The following is a 22,333-nucleotide window of genomic DNA, read 5'->3' as shown; positions in this document are numbered from 1 at the left end:
GCTTAGTGGACTGGAAATTAGAAAAGAAAGACTTGCATTTCTATAGCGCCTTTCATGACCTCAGGACGTCCCAAAGTGCTTTACAGCCAATGAAATACTTTTGAAATGTAGTCACTGTTGTAATGTAGGAAACCTGGCAGCCAATTTGCGCACAGCAAGCTCCCACAAACAGCACTGTGATAAATGTCCAGATCATCTGTTTTAGTGATGTAGATTGAGGGTTAAATATTGGCCCCAGGACCGCCCTGTTCCGCCACAGGATCTTTTACGTCCACCTGAGAGGGCAGTCGTGGCTTCGGGTTGACATCTCATCCGAAAGGCGGCCCCTCCGACCGTGCAGCATTCCCTGGAGTGTCAGCCTAGATTACGTGCTGTGAATTCTGGAGTGCCGCTTGAACCCACAACATTGTGACTCAGAAACGAGAGCGCTGCCCACTGAGCCATGGCTGACACGCTGAATTTCCATTCTGAGAAATGGAAACCGAATAACATTTGGCTTTTCTTCATAATTTGGAAATCAAAGCCCTATTATTAGCTGTCATAAATTTATTAGGAGACATTCTAACTCATAAACTCCATCCCACAGTTTTGGACAGTTGAGTGCTTCTGTGGCAGCGTATAATAATTCAGGAGATATCTGCAACAAAAGCAATTTCAAAACATCAACTGGTCATTTTGTGATTTACGGCCCACACAAGTTTTTTAGCTTATTGCTAAAGTATCAGCTTTCTAACAGAAGTTATTTCAGTCAAGAGGCATCTAAAGCAACTAGAATAGGACACTGAGGAAAACTCCCCTGCTCTTCTTCGACACAGTGCCATGGCATCATTTGCTTCCACCTGAGAGAGCAGACGGGGCCCTCGGTTTAACGTCCCAGCTGAAAGACGGCACCTCCGACAGTGCAGCACTCCCGCAGCACTGTACTGGGAGTGTCAGCCTGGATTTTTGTGCTCAAGCCCCTGGAGTGGGGACTTCGAACCCACAACCTTCTGACTCACAGGCGAGAGAGAGTGCTGCCCACTGAGCCATGGGGTGACACTCTTTTTTGATGGGGGAGTTTTGTGTTCAAGTGCTGCCAGATAGTCTGGTCATTATCACATTGCTGTCTGTGGGAGCTTGCTGTGCGCAAATTGGCTGCCGCGTTTCCTACATTACAACAGTGACTACACTCCAAACAGTGCTTAATTGGCTGCGAAGCGTTTTGGCACATCCTGAGGTCGTGAAAGGTGCTAAAGAAATGCAAGTTTTTTTTTATCCAGTGTTAGAATGAAGCACTCCCAGGTGAGGCACAGAGTAAAGCTTCCTCTAAACCCTGTCCCCAACAATAGGGCTCATCTATATGCCTGGGAAGAGCGTTAACTACTGCATCAGTGTGACGTCTCCGTTGAACAGTGATCACCCCTCCTATCCTGGTTCCATAGACATTGATCACCATTCCTTGCCCATGTGCCCATCCTTCATGCGTGAGCCTTGACGGTGCCTGCCAGCAGGACATTCGGCCATGAGTGACATCACAGCTCAGCCCAGCCTGGTCCCGCCCTCCTCTGGCATCCTGCACACGTGCAGCTTCCAGCCGGGGTCGCAGGAAAGCAAGCAGGAGCCCGGTTATTCCCAGAGACCTATTAGTGTGCCCCTATCACTGCCCTGGGTGAGAATCGCAAACTCGGTATTTATCAACTATTGCACTGTCATAAAATCTTACAGCACTCAAGGAGGCCATTCGGCCCATTGTGCCGGCTCTTAGAAAGGGCTCTCCAATTAGTCCCACTCCTCCTGCTCTTTCCCCAGAGCCCTGCAAATGTTTCCTTTTCCAGTATTTATCTAATTCCCTTTTGAAAGTTACTATTGAATCTGCTTCCACCGCCCTTTCAGGCAGCGCGTTCCAGATCACAACAACTCGCTGCGTAAAAAAATTCTCCTCATCTCCCCACTGGTTCTTTTGCCAATTACCTTAAATCTGTGTCCTCTGGTTATCGACCCTCCCGCTAGTGGAAACAGTTTCTCCTTATTTACTCTGTCAAAACCCCTCATGATTTTTGAAAACCTCTATCAAATCTCCCCTTAACCTTCACTGCTCTAAAGAGAACGACCCCAGCTTCTCTCGTCTCTCTCTAGATAACTGAAGTCCCTCATCCCTGGGACCATTGTGGGAAATCTCCTCCGCACTCTCTCCAAGGCCAAGAATCAGAGCTGCCAGGTGCCAATTTAGGGCTGAATTCTGAGCAGCGGGATCTCGTACGGGACCGATTCCCAGCAAAAACCAGTTAATGCTGAGTCGTCTATCTCTGACGCAAAGCTGGATAAATATCGGTGAAGGAATGGTTTGGAAAGCTATAGCGATAAATAAAGACAGAGGCGATCAAATATTCCAGGAAACCAGATGTTTCCTGTCGTCCTGGGAGCGGAAAAAGCAACAGTCCAAGTTGGGATACGGAGATGGGATTGTGGATGGATACTCGGCAGTTTTACACGGCCATTTTTTGAGGGTCAGAGAAATCTTGCCGCACGTTCCCTCGGGCGATGGAGGTGCGGCGTTTGTTGCGCAAGGGGTCCTGAGCTAAGGTTTGGTTCGGGGGCCCCTTACATCTTACCCAGGCAATGATACTAAGTATTATCCACTTAAGGTGTCACATACGATCGTGAAAAGGCAGCAGGTAATATAAAAATAGCTGTTACCGTTGGGTAGGGGTCCTTTCCCTTGGACCCGCTCAGAGCTGCCGATTGGCTGCCCCAGCTCCCAACACCTGAGGAGATTGGAGCGGAGTGCAGGTGAGGTCAGCCATCTCAGCGGAGATCAGGGATTGACCTGGGATCACTCTGGGCTTTTTTTGTTACAAAACTCATTCTCGAGATGTGGGTGCTAGCCGGCATTTATTGCCCAACCCTAGTTGCCCAGGGCGGGTTTAACAAGGTCAATCAAGGGAAAATAGCGTGGGTTGGCCAGACGTCGTTGGGGGGGCAGGACTGAAACCCGACAACCAGCAGTCCTGCCCCCAACACACCCCCATTGAGAAAATCCAGCCCTACCTCTTTGACCAAGCTTTTGGTCACCAGTCCTACTATTTCCTTATGTGGCTCAGTGTCAAATTTTGCCTGATTACGCTCCTGTGAAGCGCCTTGGGACATTTTAAGAAGGCAAATGGTATGTTGGCCTTCATAGAGAGGGGATTCGAGTACAGGAGCAAGGATGTCTTGCTGCAGTTGTACAGGGCCTTGGTGAGACCACACCTTGAGTATTGTGTGCAGTTTTGGTCGCCTTATCTGAGGAAGGATGTTCTTGCCACGGAGGGAGTGCAGCGAAGATTCACCAGGCTGATACCTGGGATGGCAGGAATGACGTATGAAGAGAGATTGGGTCGATTAGGCTTATATTCGCTAGAGTTTAGAAGAATGAGAGGGGATCTCATTGAAACTTATAACATTCTAACAGGACTAGACAGACTAGATGCAGGAAGGATGTTCCCGATGGCAGGGGAGTCCAGAACCAGGGGTCACAGTCTAAGGATAAGGGGTAAGCCATTTAGGACTGAGATGAGGAGGAATTTCTTCACCCAGAGAGTGGTGAACCTGTGGAATTCTCTACCACAGAAGGCTGTTGAGGCCAATTCATTAAATATATTCAAGAAGGAGTTAGATATATTTCTTAAGGCTAAAGGGATCAAGGGGTATGGGGAGAAAGCAGGGACAGGGTACTGAATTTGGATGATCAGCCATGATCGCATTGAATGGCGGAGCATGCTCGAGGGGCCGAATGGCTTACTCCTGCTCCTATCTTCTATGTTTCTATGTTAGTACGTTAAAGGCGCTGTATAAATGCACGTTGCTGTTGCTGTATTGCGACCTGTGGGGCGTGCCTCTCTCACCAGCTCTTCCCACCTCTTTCTGCAGGTTGCAGGGTTGTTCCGTGATGCAAGTATCGGCAATTCCGTGAACATCATCATAGTCCGTCTTGTGTTGCTGGAGGAAGATGAGGTGAGAAAGAAATGCGGGCGTTGTGATTGGACCAGAGGGGCGGTTCTACACGGGCTTGGCATTACGTGTAATGTGGCAGGGAAAAGGTCTTATAAGAACACTGGCCTGAGCACAGTCAACCGCGTGCTCCTGCAGTCAGCTCACTGCGCTCATTGTGACCTGAGCTTGCCTTACATCGGGTCCCCCCCATTCGATGCAGCTGAGCGAAGCAGATTCAAGAGCAACATTCGAAAGAGAATTGGATAAATAATTGAAGGGGAAAAAAATGACAGGGCTATGGGGACAGAACAGGGGGGAGTGGGATTAATTGGATCGCTCTACCAAAGAGCCGGTACAGGCACGATGAGCCGAATGGCCTCCTTCTGTGCTGTAAGATCGTAGGAAGGTGTTGTCTTGTGCCGCATGCCTTGTTGAAGCTTTGCTCACCACGGGTAAAATTCGGACGATGTCGCACGCAATTACTTTTATATCTGCCTGGTTTCCATACTTCATGTGAGCAGATTTCTTTCCCCCTCTGTCGGAGATTTACAGCAGATGCCATTTCTTCTTTATCATATGAAAAATTAAACGCATGCACGGTTCTCTCGGATTGCTCTCTTGTCTCGCTTTGGTGCTGTTGGGACTCCCGTTTGCAGCCTTCCTTTATTTTCCCGCTTGTGTCCCCCAATAATGAGAGGCTTTCCGATGAATAGGGAGAAACTGTTTCCACTGACGGGAGGGTCGGCAACCAGAGGACACAGATTGAAGGTAATTGGCAAAAGAACCAGAGGGGGAGATGAGGAGAATTTTTTTTACGCAGCGAGTTGTTGTGATCTGGAACTCGCTGCCTGAAAGGACGGTGGAAGCAGATTCAATAGTAACTTTCAAAAGGGAATTGGATAAATACTTGAAAAGGAAAAATTTGCAGGGCTGTGGGGAAAGAGCAGGGGGAGTGGGATTAATTGGAGAGCTCGTTCGAAGCACAGGCACGATGGGCCGAATGGCCTCCCTCTGTGTTGTATGATTCTATGAATCTCCTGTCCTCTCTTGAAGTCAGTGATTGACGCTGGGATAGAGTTCCTCCCAGATTCCCAGTCCCTCGCACCACGGGGCTTCTCCGTGGGCGAGGTGAGACAGTTGAGTGTCAACAGATTGTTCAGTCATAAGAGCATTGTGACTGATCCTAATCTGTCTGTTCTTGACACCCACACACAGTCCACCGTCACACACGTTGCTCTCTCCTTATCGTGATGTGTAAGCAGTGATCAGGACCAGAAGACTGATGATGTTTTTCCCCTGTCGAGCCCAGAGGACTTCATGCTCATTATACCTCTACCACGACCCTGCTCAGATCATCCCACTTGCTCAGAATAAAACCTCTTTCTATCCCTCATATGAAGGCGGGCGCCAGCAATGCCCTAAAACATCAGGCAAAGTTTGTATCACACACCAGTCTTTCTTTATCCATTTTTTTGTGTGGAAGTAAGGGATTGACCATTCAAAGCAGACAGTCTTCCTCCTCTGTGTAGCTTCACTGTATTATAATGAAGATTTACCGAGGCTTAAAAGGATTAAATTATGAGGCAGGGTGAATAGACTAGGGTTTTCATTCCCTCAAGGGTAGAAGATTAAGGGGTGATCTAATTGAGGTGTTTAAGAGGATTAAAGGATTTGATTGGGTAGCTAGAGAGAAACTATTTCCTCTGGCGAGGGGAATCCAGAACAAGGGGGCAGAACCTTAAAATTAGAGCCGGGTGATTTAGGAGCGGGGGCGAGCGTCCTGTCTGTTCCTGTTAATTTTTTAAAAAATGACAGGATCTAATTTTGTTTGCCACGAGCTATGTGCTCATTAAGGGAAGCGTTACTGGAGATTTCCACCTTTGGCATACAGACAACTGCAAACTGCTGCTCAGAAAGGCAGAATAAAGCAGTTTCTACTCCCCCTTAACCCGCAAGCTCAGGAGAGCGGCTTCTACGTTTGAAAATATGTTGCACGGTCACAGCTGACAAAGTGCTCAAACTAAAAGCAAAATACCGGGGACGCGGGAAAATCTGAAATGAAAGAAAGAAATTGCTGGAAGCACTCGGCAGGCCAGGCAGCATCTGCGGAGAGGAATGTAGAAACATAGGAAGATAGAAAGATAGGAGCAGGAGTCGGCCATTCGGCCCTTCGAGCCTGCTCCGCCATTCAATATGATCATGGCTGATCCTCTATCTCAATACCATATTCCCGCTCTCTCCCCCATACCCCTTGATGCCTTTTGTGTCTATAAATCTATCTATCTCCTTCTTAAATATATTCAGTGACTTGGCCTCCACAGCCTTCTGTGGTAGAGAATACCACAGGTTCACCACCCTCTGAGTGAAGAAATTCCTCTTCATCTCAGTCCTAAAATGTCTTACCCCGTATCCTGAGATGGAGGGCTAACGATTCAGGCCAATGAACTCGTTCTGATGAAAGGTCAGCGATCACAAATGTTAACCCTACGGGGGGGTGGAATTTTAACCTAACTGGTCAGGTGGGAAACCCACTGGGTCGGGTGGGATTCCGGTTTTACACCCCGCCCAATATTGACCTCAATGGAGAGTAAGATCTCTATCTACCCTATCAATACCTTTAATCATCTTAAACACCTCAATTAGATCACCCCTTAATCTTCTATACTTGATATAAAAACCCTCGTCTATTCAACCTGCTGGGTGCAAAACAAACGTTGCTCCCGGTCCTGTCAGTTCCCCGACAGGTGGGTTGTTTAAAATTACCGCCTTCGTTTCTCTCTCCGCAGATGCTGTCTGACCTGTTGAGCCTGTGCTCCCTGACCTACATCGGCTCCCGGTTGAGCAACGCCTCGATTTAAAAATTCTCATCCTCGTGTTCAGTTCCCTCCGTGGCCTCGCCCCCTCGCTATCTCTGTAACCTTCTCCAGCCCACAACCCTATGAGATCTCTGCGCTCCTCCAATTCTCACCTCAGCCCTGAGTGTCAGTCGTGGCTCAGTGGGTCGCACATTTGCCTCTGAGTCAGAAGGTTGTGGGTTCAAATCCCACTCCAGGGACTTGAGCACAAAAATCTAGGCTGACGCTCCAGTGCAGTGCTGAGGGAGTGCTGCACTGTCGGAGGTGCCATCTTTCGGATGAGATGTTAAACTGAGGCCCCATCTGCTCTCTCAAGTGGACGTAAAAGATCCCATGGCACTATTTTGAAGAAGAGCAGGGGAGTTCTCCCTGGTGCCAGTATTTATCCCTCAATCAACATCACTAAAACAGATGATCTGGTCACTATCACTTTGCTGTTTGTGGGATCTTGCTGTGCACAAATTGGCTTCTGCGTTTCCTACATTACAACAGTGACTACACTTCAAAAAGTACTTCATTGGCTGTAAAGCGCTTTGGGACGTCTGGTGGTCGTGAAAGGCGCTATAGAAATGCAAGTCTTTCGTTCTTTTTCGTGAGCATCCCTGATTATAATCGCTCCACCATTGGTGGCCGTGCCTTCTGTTGCCTGGGCCCTAAGCTCTGGATTTCCCTCCCTAAACCTCTCCGCCTCTCTACTGCTCTTTCCTCCTTTAAGATGCTCCTTAAAACCTACCTCTTTGACCAAGCTTTTGGTCACCTGCCCTGAAAGTGTGCTGGAATACTCTCCACTTGCCTGGATGAGTGCAGCTCCAACAACACTCAAGAAGCTCGACGCCATCCAGGACAAAGCAGCCCGCTTGATTGGCACCCCATCTACCACCTTAAACATTCACTCCCTCCACCACCGGCGCACGGTGGCTGCAGTGTGGACCATCTACAAGATGCACTGCAGCAACTCGCCAAGGCTTCTTCGGCAGCACCTCCCAAACCCGCGACCTCTTCCACCTAGAAGGACAAGCGCAGCAGGTGCATGGGAACACCACCACCTCCAAGTTCCCCTCCAAGTCACACACCATCCTGACTTAGAAATATATCGCCGATCCTTCATCGTCGCTGGGTCAAAATCCTGGAACTCCCTCCCTAACAGCACTGTGGGAGCACCTTCACCACACGGACTGCAGCGGTTCATGAAGGCAGCTCACCACCACCTTCTCAAGGGCAATTAGGGATGGGCAATAAATGCCGGCCTTGCCAGCGACGCCCACATCCCATAAACTAATTTTTTTTTAAAATCTCCTTTTTGATAATCGCTCCTGTGAAGCGCCTTGGGACGTTTTACTACGTTAAAGGCGCTATATAAATACAAGTTGCTGTTGTTGATGTTCCTTTGTTTATGGTTGTCTCGAATATTATACGAACTTTGTTATGCTTCACTACACGGCGAACTTCCACATGTAGATATTTAGATTTTTAAACTTTGTCGAGTATTTCAGTAGATCAGCTGGACTTTCAGAAAAGGCCATTGTTTCAGCTTTGCTCTCCTCCACGATAAATATGAAAGGGCTTGGGAATCGAGGATAAAAGTAACATGTCTGCAAGGAGGAGGCAAAGGTCGGCAGTTTCTAAAGCTCGTCGAGAGAGTTGCGTGACCATCACTTCAAAGTGATGGGCTCGGCCCCTTTTTTACTCGATTCCCATTCTCTGAGAGTTTCTGTGAATTCCATCTCGGGGACACTGTAAGGAACATAGTGGCTTTAGTGGATTCATTGTTGAGTATTTGAGATTATTATCGGGGCTTGGGGGAGGTAGCACAGCTAACACTGAGTGAGTGAGCAGAAACACTCAGCTAGGGTGCACCAGATGGGACAAATACTGACACACTCCCGGGGACCCCCTGTAAATACTGACACACTCCCAGGGACGCCCTGTAAATACTGACACACTCCTGGGGACCCCCTGTAAATACTGACACACTCCTGGGGACCCCCTGTAAATACTGACACACTACCAGGACCCCCTGTAAATACTGACACACTCCCGGGGACTCCCTATAAATACTGACACACTCCTGGGAACCCCCTGTAAATACTGACACACTCCTGGGAACCCTCTGTAAATACTGATGCACTCCTGGGGACCCCCTGTAAATACTGACACACTCCTGGGGACCCCCCTGTAAATACTGACACACTACCAGGACCCCCTGTAAATACTGACACAATCCCGGGGACCCCCTGTAAATACTGACACACTCCCAGGGACGCCCTGTAAATACTGACACACTCCTGGGAACCCCCTGTAAATACTGACACACTCCCGGGGACTCCCTGTAAATACTGACACACTACCAGGACCCCCTGTAAATACTGACACATTCCCGGGGATCCCCTGTAAACACTGATGCACCCCCGGGGACACCCTGCCAATTAAATTAAAACTGTGTCCTCTGGTTATCGACCCTCCTGCCAGTGGAAACAGTTTCTCCTTATTTACTCTGTCAAAACCCCCTCATGATTTTGAACACCTCTATTAAATCTCCCCTTAACCTTTTCTGCTCTAACAACAATCCCAGCTTCTCTAGCCTCTCGACATAGAGTCATGTTTGGACACTAACGCACTCTTGACCCTGGGATCTGTTGGGTTGCAGTCCCAGTGGCCTAGTCACGTTCGGACACTAACGCTCTTCTCTCTTTGTGTCAGGAGGACCTGAAGATAACGCATCACGCTGACAAATCACTGACAAGCTTCTGCAAGTGGCAAAAAAAAATCAACGTAAAGGGGGACGGTCACCCCACACACCACGACGTGGCTCTCCTGCTCACACGGTAAGATGGGGATCGGAGACACGAAGCGCGGTTTGCAACCAGCAGCAGGAGATAATTAGATTCAATTCCCTTGTTTATCTGCTTCTTCTATCAGAACCGGCCGCGCCCTCTGTGAACGTACCTCCCCTGTTATTTTACATGTTGATAGTTTTTTGTCTAGAACTTGCCGCGCAGTCAATATTTTTCTCAAATCTCCAGTCGTCGCGGATTTTGTTTTCTTCCTCCAGTTCTGAATTTTGAAAACAAAAAATCTTAATTATGCCTTAAATTTCCCCCCCCCCAAGTGATAATTACCTATAGAAGTATGTCAAATAACATAAATAGCAATTAGAATAAATGGGTTTCAAAATGAGATCTAAAAAACGCAATCTGTGCAAACAGGAGCGCAATGGAAAGTGTTCCCGAAGGATAAGTCAACTGTTGATGACGCTGTTGATATCGAGTGGCCACTGGCTCATGGATACTATTCCTGCCTCTGAGTCAGGAGGGTTGGGTCTGAGCCGCACTCCCGACAGCCCCGGCGCGTGGAGACCACAACACCAGCTCGGAATACTGGATTGATGTCCAGCAGGGGTCCGTGGGTCCGATGGATGTGGTTGCCTCCCACCCCACCCCACCCCCTCATCCTCATATTCCAATCCCTCCATGGCCTCGCCCCTCCCTATCTCTGTAATGTCCTCCCCCGCCCCCCCCCCCCCCCCACAACACTCCGTAAACTCTGCGTTCCACCATAGGCGGCCGTGCCTAAGCTCTGGAATTCCCTCCTCTCCACCTCTCTCTGCCTCTTCAAGACGCTCCTCCAAGCCTCCTTCTTTGGCTCAGTGTCAAATTTTGTTTGATTACGCTCCTGCAAAGCTCCTTGGGATGTTTCCCTACGTTAAAGGCACTATGTAAATGTGTCGCTAAGCATGTTACTGCGAACATAGTGCAATCAGGAAGGGTTAACCCACCAGAAGACAGTTGGAGCAGGATTTTCATTGGGCCGTGGAGGCAGGATTGGAGGCGTGTGGGGGGTTAAAATTCTGAAATCAGGGGTCCGGAACCCATCCCACCCCCAACCCGCCTCCATGCCAGTTTCAAAGGAGGCGGGTACCCGCCCCGCACTGGGACCCACCTCCCCGAGGCGGGAAGGGGATTAGTGCCAATTAACTGCCTGTTAACAGGTAGTTAACAGGCAGTTTTTAGCCTAATCCCTATTTTTAGCCCTGAAGTGTGGGATGCCCGACGGCTCCAAACCACGCCAAGTTAGCGAGGCGGACCGTCGGGCTGAAGGGCTTGCAGGGGTCGAGATGTCCGGTGTTCAGGTGAGAGATGGGTGCATGAGTGCAAAGGTAAGCGTGTTTGGTGTGTGTAAAGTGTTTAAAGAAGTTTTACGTACCTTTACTTACCTTTACAGCCTTCCTTCCTTCAGGTCTCGGGAGTCCCTCATCTCACCAGCACAGGAAGCAGAATGGTTGTGAGCTGTCAAAAATTGCAGCATTCAGCTTTCTGTTCCGGGGAGATCTCTAAATCATCCTGAGAGGAAGGAATTAACCTGGAGTACAAATTGTCAGTGTTTGACAGCTTCAAACAGCTGTGAAATGCCGATATTTCATCTGTCAAAAGGTCTTGACAGATGAAATTTCAATCTGTGACATCACCTGTTGCCGGGTGGCCCTTAATTGGCCTGCTGAGCCCGCTGGGCGGGCTCAAGAAGGTCAATCAAGTCTAAATTGCGTGGGTTGGCTAGAACTCGATGGAGGTGGGACTACAACCCCAAAAGTGTAGTCCCGCCTCCTACTCAGCTCCTCAATGAAAATCCAGTCCTTGGTGTCCATGGACCCATGCTCCAGCATAGCGCTGCACCTTTGTGAAAAGGAGAAATTGGCAGGGATAAATGGATTTCTGGAAGAATGCGAGAAATCCATCTCAGGATAAATGCTTACTTCTCCTTTAATAGGAGCTGGTCTATGACGGGAAATTCAAGGAATACTGATGTAGCAATTGGACCATTAGCTGATGGCCCCCAACTCAAGCTAACGATCTTTCCCATTCACTCCCATTGTACAGGATTCCAATTCGCTTCGCTGTCGGGCTCGACTAGCTTTGCGCAGTGAGACATGTCAATATACAGGTCGTTAGCATCTTGTGAGGGAGGAGGCAATGTTCCATGTTATTTCCAGTACTGTACTCCCCAACAAACACAGCATCAATTTGCCAAGAAACATTCAGGGTTTCTGGAAACCACCGATTAAAACCAGGCAGATAGCAATTCTTCAACCCACAATCCATTAAATCATTTATTCAACAATCCAATCCTAACAGGAAATTCGGAACCAAAGCATAAACCAAAGCATTACGTACAAAATTTAATTAGGCTTATAAATCATACTGCTGTCTCCAGGCTATTCTTGACAGAATATGCATTATATATCATCTGTTCAGAATTAAAAAACAAAAATGCATGGATTAGGAATCCTATGCAAGAGGAGTGAATAGGAACTGGTTCATTCCAATAGAATTCTATCATAATAGGAGTTATCAGTGAAAGTCTATACAATGGGATCGAATGGGAAAGAGTTTGATCCATTGGAATCCTATACAATGGGATCGAATGGGAAAGAGTTTGATCCATTGGAATCCTATACAATGGGAGCGAATGGGAAAGAGTTTGATCCATTGGAATAAACGACTATGAATGAATTCCTAAAGCAAATTAAAATTATTGGAGTGTGCAGAAAATTAGCATGGTTTTGAAAGGATTTATTACTTTTGTTATGCCTGTGTGCCAGTTATAAAGCGGGACAGTATAGACAACAACAACTTATAAAGCACCAGAAAATGCTGGAAAAACTCAGCAGGCCAGGCAGCATCCGTGGAGAGAGAAACAGAGTTAACGTTTCAGGTCGAAACCCTTTGTCAGGACTGGCGAAGAGTTTCGACCTGAAACGTTGACTCTATTTCTCTCTCCACGGATGTTGCCTGGCCTGCTGAGTTTTTCCAGCATTTTCTGTTGTTATTTCGGACTTCCAGCATCCGCAGTATTTTGCTATCAAACTTATAAAGCACCCCTTATGTAGAAAAATACCGTGGAGCACTTTACAAAGGGGAGAGCCTGAAAGAGGAAATATTAAAGAGGTGGGAACTGAAGACACAGTTTAAAAGGTATACAGTGGTGTTCCCCAGGGGTCGGTACTAGGACCACTGCTTTTCTTGATATATATTAATAACTTGGACGTGGGTGTACAGGGCACAATTTCAAAATTTGCAGATGACACAAAACTTGGAAGTATAGTGAACAGTGAGGAGGATAGTGATAGACTTCAAGAAGATATAGACAGGCTGGTGGAATGGGCGGACACGTGGCAGAAAAATGCAAAGTGATACATTTTGGTAGGAAGAACGAGGAGAGGCAATATAAACTAAAGGGTACAATCCTAAAGGAGGTGCATGAACAGAGAGACCTGGGGGTAAATGTGCACAATTCATTGAAGGTGGCAGGGCAGGTTGAGAAAGCGGTTAAAAAAGCCGGGAACCTGAGCTTCATAAATAGAGGCATTGACAAAAGTAAGGAAGTTATGATGAACCTTTATAAAACACTGGTTCAGCCTCAACTGGAGTATTGTGTCCAATTCTGGGCACCACACTATAGGAAGGATGTGAAGACCTTAGAGAGGGTGCAGATAAGATTTTCGAGAATGATTCCAGGGATGAGGGACTTCACTTGCGTGGATAGATTGAAGAAGCTGGGGTTGTTCTCCTTAGAGCAGAGAAGGTTGAGAGGAGATTTGATAGAGGTGTTCAAAATCATGAGGGATCTGGACAGAGTAGAGAGAGAAACTGTTCCCATTGGCGGAAGGGTCGAGAACCAGAGGACACAGATTTAAGGTGATTGGCAGAAGAATCAAAGGCGATATGAGGAAAAACTTTTACGCAGCGAGTGGTTAGGATCTGGAATGCACTGCCTGAGAGGGTGGTGGAAGCAGATTCAATCGTGGCTTTCAAAAGGGAATTGGATAAGTATCTGAAGGAAAAAACTTGCAGGGCTACGGGGAAAGGGCGGGGGAGTGGGACTAGCTGAAGTGATCTTGCAGAGAGCCGGCACGGGCTCGACGGCTGAATGGCCTCCTTCTGTGCTGTAACCATTCGATGATTCTATGATTCTATTCTAAATGTTGTTTTTCTTGTGCGAACCAGGAAGGACATCTGTGCTGGAATGAACCGCCCGTGTGAGACTCTGGGGTTGTCGCATGTTTCCGGAATGTGTCAGCCCCACAGGAGCTGCAGCATCAACGAGGACTCGGGCCTTCCTCTGGCGTTCACCGTGGCACACGAGCTCGGGCACAAGTAAGTCCGGCAACACCCTCCCATGGCTATTGTCTCACCATTTACAGCGGCTGGCAATCGGGAGGCCGGGTACTTGGAGGTCAATTTAGGCTCAGTAGGCAGCACTCTCGTCTCGAGTCAGAAGGTCCTGGGTTCAAGTCCCCAGTCCAGAGACTTGAGCACAAAATCCAGGCGGACGCTCCCAGTGCAGTACTGAGGGAGCGCCACATTGTCGGAGGGGCAGTACTGAGGGAGCGCCGCATTGTCGGAGGGGCAGTACTGAGGGAGTGCTGCACTGTCGGAGGGGCAGTACTGAGGGAGCGCCGCACTGTCGGAGGGGCAGTACTGAGGGAGCGCCGCATTGTCGGAGGGGCAGTACTGAGGGAGTGCTGCACTGTCGGAGGGGCAGTACTGAGGGAGCGCCGCACTGTCGGAGGGGCAGTACTGAGGGAGCGCCGCACTGTCAGAGGGGCAGTACTGAGGGAGCGCTGCACTGTCGGAGGGGCAGTACTGAGGGAGTGCCACACTGCAGAGGGGCAGTACTGAGGAAGCGTTGCACTGTCGGAGGAGTGGTACTGAGGGAGCGCCGCACTGTTGGAGGGGCAGTACTGAGGGAGCGCCGCACTGTCGGAGGGGCAGTACTGAGGGAGTGCTGTACTGTCGGAGGGACAGTACTGAGGGAGCGCTGCACTGTCAGAGGGGCAGTACTGAGGGAGCGACACACTTTCGGAGGGGCAGTACTGAGGGAGCGCCGCACTGTCGGAGAGGCAGTACTGAGGGAGCGCTACACTGTCGGAGGGGCAGTACTGAGGGAGTGCCGCACTGTCGGAGGGGCCGTACTGAGGGAGCGCCGCACTGTCGGAGGGGCAGTACTGAGGGAGCGCCGCACTGTCAGAGGGGCAGTACTGAGGGAGCGCTGCACTGTCGGAGGGGCCGTACTGAGGGAGCGCCGCACTGTCGGAGGGGCAGTACTGAGGGAGCGCCACACTGTTGGAGGGGCAGTACTGAGGGAGCGCCGCACTGTCGGAGGGGCAGTACTGAGAGAGCGCCTCACTGTCGGAGGGGCAGTACTGAGGAAGCGCCGCACTGTCGGAGGTGCCGTCTTTCACATGAGACGTTAAACCGAGGCCCCGTCTGCTCTCTCTGGAAGTAAAAGATCCCGCAGGCACTATTTCGAAGAAGAGCAGGGGAGTTCTGGCCAATGTATATCTCTCAACCAACAGCACAAAAGCAGATTGTTCATCTCACTGCAGTTTGTGGGAGCTTGCTGTGCACAAATTGGCTGCCGCGTTTCCTACATTACAACAGTGACTACACTTCAAAAGAACTTCATTGGCTGTAAAATGCTTCGGGACGTCCTGAGGTCGTGAAAGGCGCTGTAAAAATGCAAGTCTTTCTTTCTTTCTATTGTAACCTATCTAGCACCATCTTGGGACAGCCCAGGGATTGAACCTGGGACTTGCACTGTGTGACAGCTGAGCACCAAAGCACACTTACCCAGCCTCAGTATAAAACTATGGTGATGTTGAACACACTGGGAGCTGGCATCTGCCAAAAACCAGAATGAAGCTCCTACGTAAAATTTCAAATAAATCTACATATATCTTATATATAAAAATAATAATTTGACAGCTTGAAATCGTTTCAAGAAAAGTTTAGATTAGATTAAGTTCCAAAATGCTCCATCTGCTCCCACAGTTTACAGTGTAATCGAAACCCCGTGCTGCGATTATTTCATTCCCAGATGTCCAATGTTCTGTCGTTAGCTTATCTAAGTCCCTCAGTTAGATTCCAGCCTGTAACCCCTCTCAAGTGTCCAGTTTATTCTGTATATAAACAACGTGAGCCCTTCAGTCAGATTCCGGCTCGTTACTCCCATTTAAGGAAAGAACTTGCATTTCTATAGCGCCTTTCACAACCTCAGGATGTCCCAAAGTGCTTTACAGCCAATGAAGTACTTTTTGAAGTGTAGTCACTGTTGTAATGTAGGAAACGCGGCAGCCAATTTGCACACAGCAAGAGCCCACAAACAGCAATGTGCTGACGACCAGATCATCTGCTTTTTAGTGATTTCATTAATACAGCACTTGAACTCATTAATACTGCTGTCAAACTCAACTTAAATTGCGGCCCCAGGAATGCAATGTCTCTCTCTGCCTTGCCTCCAGTGTTATAGGAGCTGTTGAGGGATAAATATTTGCCAGGACATGACAACAACAACTTGCATTTATACAGTGCCTTTAATGTAGTAAAATGTCCCAAGGTGCTTCACAGGAGTGATTATCAGACAAAATTTGACGTTGAGCCACATGAGGAGATATTAGGGCAGGTGACCAAAAGCTTGGTCAAAGATGTAGGTTTTAAGGAGCATCTTAAAGGAGGAAAGAGAGGTAGCGAGGTGGAGAGATTTAGGGAGGGAATTTCAGAGCTTAGGGCCCGTGCAGCTTAATCGAGGCTTTGCTTAGCCGGAAGCCAGTGCAGTTCAGCGAAATAGTGCCGTGGGATCTTTTATTTACAGAAAACTTTGAGTTATCCGGAGGCGAACCGTCTGGCAAGCTCGAGCCACCGGCAAAAATCAGGAGCCGTTTTTTATTCTTTTCGTTTCTTTTCTTTGCTTTTTTTGAACAGCCAAGCTCTGAAAGGTCTGTAGCTAAGCAACAGCTTCAGCTAGAGACGCTACAGAGACACTTGCCGACTGTTTATAGGCTGTTGCTAAGCGACAGGGTTTGTTGATTCATACGGAGATGAAAAGCTCCGTATGTTTCAACATTAGCTCTGGAGTGTCCGGCAGTTTTGAGGGAACGGCAGCAGCTCGGTCCCGTCGGTGCCGGATAGCGCACAGTTTCCTGTACCCGCAAAACAACAGCGACTGCACTTCTAAAGTCAGTTGTTAAGCGGGTTGGGACATCCCGTGGATGTGAAAGGCACTAAATAATAAATAAACATCCATCTTACGTAGAAATCCCTCGATTAGATTCTAGCCTGTCGCTCATCGATTACAACAACTCTGAGCTCATTTAGTAAAAGCTGTCCAAAGTAAATATGGATTTTTTTTACACATTATCAGATTATTTTTTATGAATTTCTATATATTGCAATCGTTCTTTGGTTACAATACATTGTCATCTAATCACACTGTTAGATTAATAGTGTGCAGGATAAGTGTACACAGTATGGTGATAGTGAGTGAGCTGATAGTGAACTGTAACTCCCAGAGTTACAACTGAAATCGAATCATTATTCTACATAGAAATTGTTTGAACCTCTCAATTAGATTGCAACCTGTAATTACTTTTAGATTTCTATATTAGTAACTTTAATAATCTGAATTCCTAGATTTGTTTGTTACCTTGCAATCACGCCGAGATACCAATTATTTTCTTTTAAAAAAAAAGTTGCAGTGCTTTAAAAGCAAGACATATAATCAAGATATTTTGAGAGGTAGAACATTTCTTTAAATTACAGATGTGCATTTAATGAGCTATAATGCTTCCAAAGTGGCTTTAATGCTGAGACATCGGAGTCTGACAGATTGGCACAGGATCAGGAAGTCACTTTTGTTCATTAAACTTTAATCTCGTTCTTCAAAACCTCTGCGGCCAGCCCAGCATTCCAAACCCAGCGTCTGCGGTGCCCCCGTTTTTCGAAACAATGTGCTGCCGTTTGGGGCAACTTATTCTCTGCTGCCCCTTTCTGAAAAAAAAAATCCGATGCAGCCACTCACGTTTCCTGCGCACTTCATCGGACTGGGCAGTTCTCAGTTACAAAAACAAAACTGCTGGTTATTGAACTAGAAACAGAAAATGCTGGCAACACTCAGCAGGTCAGGCAGCGTCCGTGGAGAGAGAAACAGAGTCAACGTTTCGGGTCGATGACCTTTCGTCAGAACTGCTGGAATTGTCTTCTTCCAAGGCAGTCTCTCGGAACCGAGGATGACTTGCTTCCACACTAAAAATGAGTTTGCAGGTGACTGATGAGTCCAATGCGGGACCTACAGTCTCTGTCACAGGTGGGGCAGATGGTGGTTGAAGGGGCGGGTGGGTGGGGTGCTTGGGTTGACGTGCGCTCCTTCCGCAGTTTGCACTTGGCTTCCACTTGCTCCCGGTGCCTTCCCGGATGCTTCTCCTCCACTTTGTGCGGTCTTGGGCCAGGGATTCCCAGGTGTCGGTGGGGATGTTACACTTTTTCAAGGAGGCTTTGAGGGTGTCCTTGAAGCGTTTCCTCTGCCCACCTGGGGCTCTCTTGCCGTGCCGGAGCTCCAAGTAGAGCGCTTGTTTTGGGAGACTCGTATCGGGCATGCGGACGATGTGGCCCGTCCATCGGAGCTGATCGAGTGTGGTCAGAGCTTTGATGCTGGGGATGTTGGCCTGAGCGAGAACACTGACGTTGGTGTGCCTATCCTGCCAATGAATTTGCAGGATTTTGCGGAGGCAGCATAATAATAATAATCAACTTTATTGTCATTGTTAGTGCACAAGTGCAGCACAACGAAATGTAGGCTTGCGGCTCCCGAGAGTGTACATTTAGATTAAGACATTTATCAGCAGAGTCCAGAAGAGACTCAGAAAGAGGGTGAAAACGCTCAGTCTCGGGAGAGACAAAGCCGCTGCGTCCATGCGCGCCGCCATTTTTTTTTTTTTTATACCTCTCCATGCTTTGAGGTGCCTGCTGTACATGGTCCATGTCTCTGAAGCACACAGCAGGGCGGGTATCACTGCTGCTCTGTAGGTCTACAGAGCTGGAACTGTAAGCGGATGCTGCCTGACCTGCTAAATACTTCCAGCATTCTCTGTTCAGATTTCAGATTACAGCATCCGCAGTATTTTGCCTTTGCTGCTTATTGAGCTAGCTACTGTATGTTGAAAAAAGAGACAGCTGCCTAGAAATCCGATGGCTCTGCGCAAGAACGGGCGCCTAACCATCCAAGATGGCGGGCTGGGCGCGAGTGCTCGTTGTGCGCCCCAGGGTGCGGCGTCCGCCATATTGGTAAGGGCAGAAGAAGAGGCGTCCGGGGCTGGCGCCTGAAACAGGCCTTTTGTAAAAGCAAATATAAAGGCCCCTTTCTGAGGCCCCCCTTTTGCAAAATTGGGCTGCTCCTTAAAGGGACCTGCTGCTGGTCACCGCCACAAAGGTACGTTTATTAAAAAAAAATACTTACCTGAATGTGGAGCCGGGAGGAGCAGGAGAATTCCTGTCGGCTCCACTGCAATTTAACGGGACCGCGCATTAAAAGAAACAGGGTGACATGAATCTTGTCATTCATGTGGAAATGACTTATGAAGTAATGCTGGGCGGCCTGCTGGTGGCGCTGTCCAGGGAGAGTATAAATACTCGGGCATGGGCCCAGCTTGCTCAGGACATTCCTTAACAGGAACTAGTGAAGGACACAACTAGATCTCCATGTTGAAAAACAGTTGATTAAAGCTTTGTTTAATGCTTAGACCAAGTGCCTCGTAGTTTTCTTACGTCAGGGAACAGGCAGCTTAAAGGGAACGTTGGCCACGGGGAAAGAGCAGGTGGGCGGGACTGAGTGGAGAGCTTGACCAAAGAGCCGGCACAGGCACGATGGGCCGAACGGCCTCCTTCTTCTGTGCTGTATCATTCTACGATCAATGTAACATCCGTGGTACAAGTTCCATGCAAAGTTTCCCCAAATCTAATTTAGGTTAAGTGGTGTGAGGTTACCTCTGCGATGCACCTGGCTCTGCTCCAGCTCCCAGCTCCTCTGGGCCAGTGGCATTCAAAAGGACCAAGTAGGAATGACCTGGGAACATTTTCAAATTCATCTTTAAAAATCTTTTTCATGTTGATAAAGAGTCAAATTTCTCACCGGCTCTTTTGTCAATGATAAAATTTAACTGATGGTGACCGTGGGAACATTAGGAACAGGAGGAGGCCATTCAGCCCCTCGAACCTGTTCCACCATTCAGTGAGATCATGGCTGATCTGTACCTCAACTCCATCCACCCGCCTTTGCTCCATATCTCTTGATACCCTCACCCAACAACAATCTACTGATCTCGGTCTTCAAAATTTCAATTCACCCCCAGCATCCATATCCCTTGGGGGGAGAGAGTTCCAGATTTCCACTACCCTTTGTGTGAAAAAGTGCTTCCTGACATCACCCCTGAACGGCCTGGCTCTAATTTTAAGATTACGCCCCCTTATTCTTGATTTCCCCACCAGAGGAAATAGTTTCTCTATATTTACCCTATCGAATACTTTTAACATTTTAAACACCTCAATCAGATCACCCCTTAATCTTCTATACTCAAGGGAATGCAAGTTGAGTCTATGCAAGCTGTCCTTGTAATTTAACCCTCTTCACTTTAGGAAGGATAGAAACATAGAAGATAGGAGCAGGAGTAGGCCATTCGGCCCCTCGAGCCTGCTCCGCCATTTAATGAGATCATGGCTGATCATCCAAATTCAGTACCCTGTCCCTGCTTTCTCCCCATATCCCTTGATCCCTTTAGCCTTAAGAAATATATCTAACTCCTTCTTGAATATATTTAATGAATTGGACTCAACTGCCTTCTGTGGTAGAGAATTCCACAGGTTTACCACTCTCTGGGTGAAGAAATTCCTCCTCATCTCTGTCCTAAATGGCTTACCCCTTATCCTTAGACTGTGACCCCTGGTTCTGGACTCCCCCGCCATTGGGAACATCCTTCCTGCATCTATGTGAAGGCCTTAGAGAGGGTGCAGAAAAGATTTATGAGAATGATTCCAGGAATGAGGGACTTCAGTTATGTGGATAGACTGGAGAAGCTGGGGTTGTTCTTCTCAGAGCAGAGAAGGCTAAAGGGAGATTTAATAGAGGTGTTCAAAATCATGAGGGGTCTAGACCGAGTAGATAGAGAGAAACTGTTCCCATTGGCGGAAGGGTCGAGAACCAGAGGACACAGATTCAAGGTGATTGGCAAAAGAACCAAAGGCAACATGAGGAAAAACTTTTTTACACAGCGAATGGTTAGGATCTGGAATGCACTGCCTGAGAGGGTGGTGGAGGCAGATTCAATCGTGGCTTTCAAAAGGGAGTTGGATAAGTAGCTGAAGGGAAAAACATTTGCAGGGCTACAGGGAAAGGGCGGGGGAGTGGGTCTAGCTGAAGTGCTCTTGCAGAGAGAGCCGGCACGGGATCGACGGGCCGAATGGCCTCTCTTATGTTCATTAATAAATAGACATTCTTATTATGAACACAGCTAGCTTTTGCTAGACACTTTTATTGAGCACATGTGGACTAGGTACAGTATCTGTAGGGGCATCCATCTTGACTGCTGCCTTGTGGGTAGCCTAGTGCCTCATGGGTAATGTAGTCTTAATATACATACAGCTGGGTAGTGTAGTCTTATATACATACAGCTACATACAGCTCTACACAGCTCTACGGCTCCACCTAGTGTCCACTATAGAATGACGTTATTGATCATTACATCCCCCTTTGAGGTTTAACAAAATCAATATCAATCAACTTTCAAGAAAACAATAAAGACAATATCAGTAACACTTTTGTTAGTGCTCTATAAACATAAACATTTTCAAAACAGTCAACACATTTTCAAAGCTTTACATTGTACTCAAAGATTAAGTCTATCAGGCTTTTTTACTTCACATGTGGATCTTCTCAACACGGGTAAGTCTGATGTGTCTTCATGAGATTGTTCTGGTGGCGAATGACAAGATGCAGTTGCGGCATTGTCATCAATCTGGTCTTGAATAGTCTCTTGTGTTTTTAGGAGGGAACGGCGGTTCCTCCTGAGAATCTGTCCTTCCTCAGTTCTAACAGTGTATGACCTTGGTCCTACTTCCTCAAGAACTGTAGCTTTCCTGTTCCATGCATCTGGATCCTCAATCCTGACAACATCATCCCTTGTCAATGGTTTTAGAGTTTTGGATGACTTGTCATAGTATGATTTCTGTTTCAGCTTTAACAGTTGAAGTCTCTGTCTCAGTTCCTCACTTTGCTGTTCTTTTGCACAGCAGGGTAGCGTGGTGCGCAACTTGCGACCCATTAGTAGTTCAGCAGGTGAAGAACCACAGTCTAAAGGTGAGGCTCGGTAGCTCAGCAGGGCGAGATAAGGATCAGACTTGCTTTCTGTCGCTTTCTTCAGTAGCTGCTTGAGAACTTGAACACCTTTCTCTGCCTTACCATTTGACTGAGCATACAAAGGACTAGGTACAGTATCTGTAGAGGCATCCATCTTGACTGCTGCCTTGTGGGTAGCCTAGTGCCTCATGGGTAATGTAGTCTTAATATACATACAGCTGGGTAGTGTAGTCTTATATACATACAGCTACATACAGCTCTACACAGCTCTACGGCTCCACCTAGTGTCCACTATAGAATGACATGTTATTGATCATTACAGCCTCCTACTGTGCTGTAACCATTCT

General features: G+C 47.9%; 1 protein-coding gene across 2 annotated transcripts in view; it reads left to right on the top strand.

Annotated features, from left to right (window-relative positions):
- LOC147099906 (A disintegrin and metalloproteinase with thrombospondin motifs 7-like) overlaps positions 1–22,333 on the top strand; it is a 212,358-nt gene that overhangs the window by 48,932 nt on the left and 141,093 nt on the right. For both annotated transcript variants that reach the window (XM_085968401.1, XM_085968400.1), the window contains exons 5-7: positions 3,889–3,972; positions 9,507–9,631; positions 13,808–13,957. In XM_085968401.1, coding sequence (XP_085824527.1) covers positions 3,889–3,972; positions 9,507–9,631; positions 13,808–13,957 — 359 coding nt within the window. The remainder of the gene's footprint in view (positions 1–3,888; positions 3,973–9,506; positions 9,632–13,807; positions 13,958–22,333) is intronic.

This window comes from Somniosus microcephalus, chromosome 27, assembly GCF_052327205.1.
Source record: "Somniosus microcephalus isolate GS21.2 chromosome 27, FLI_Smic_1.0, whole genome shotgun sequence".
NCBI classification, from domain to species: Eukaryota; Metazoa; Chordata; class Chondrichthyes; order Squaliformes; family Somniosidae; genus Somniosus; species Somniosus microcephalus.
Note: the sequence above shows the minus strand (reverse complement) of the source record. Positions and strands in the feature narration are given on the sequence as shown.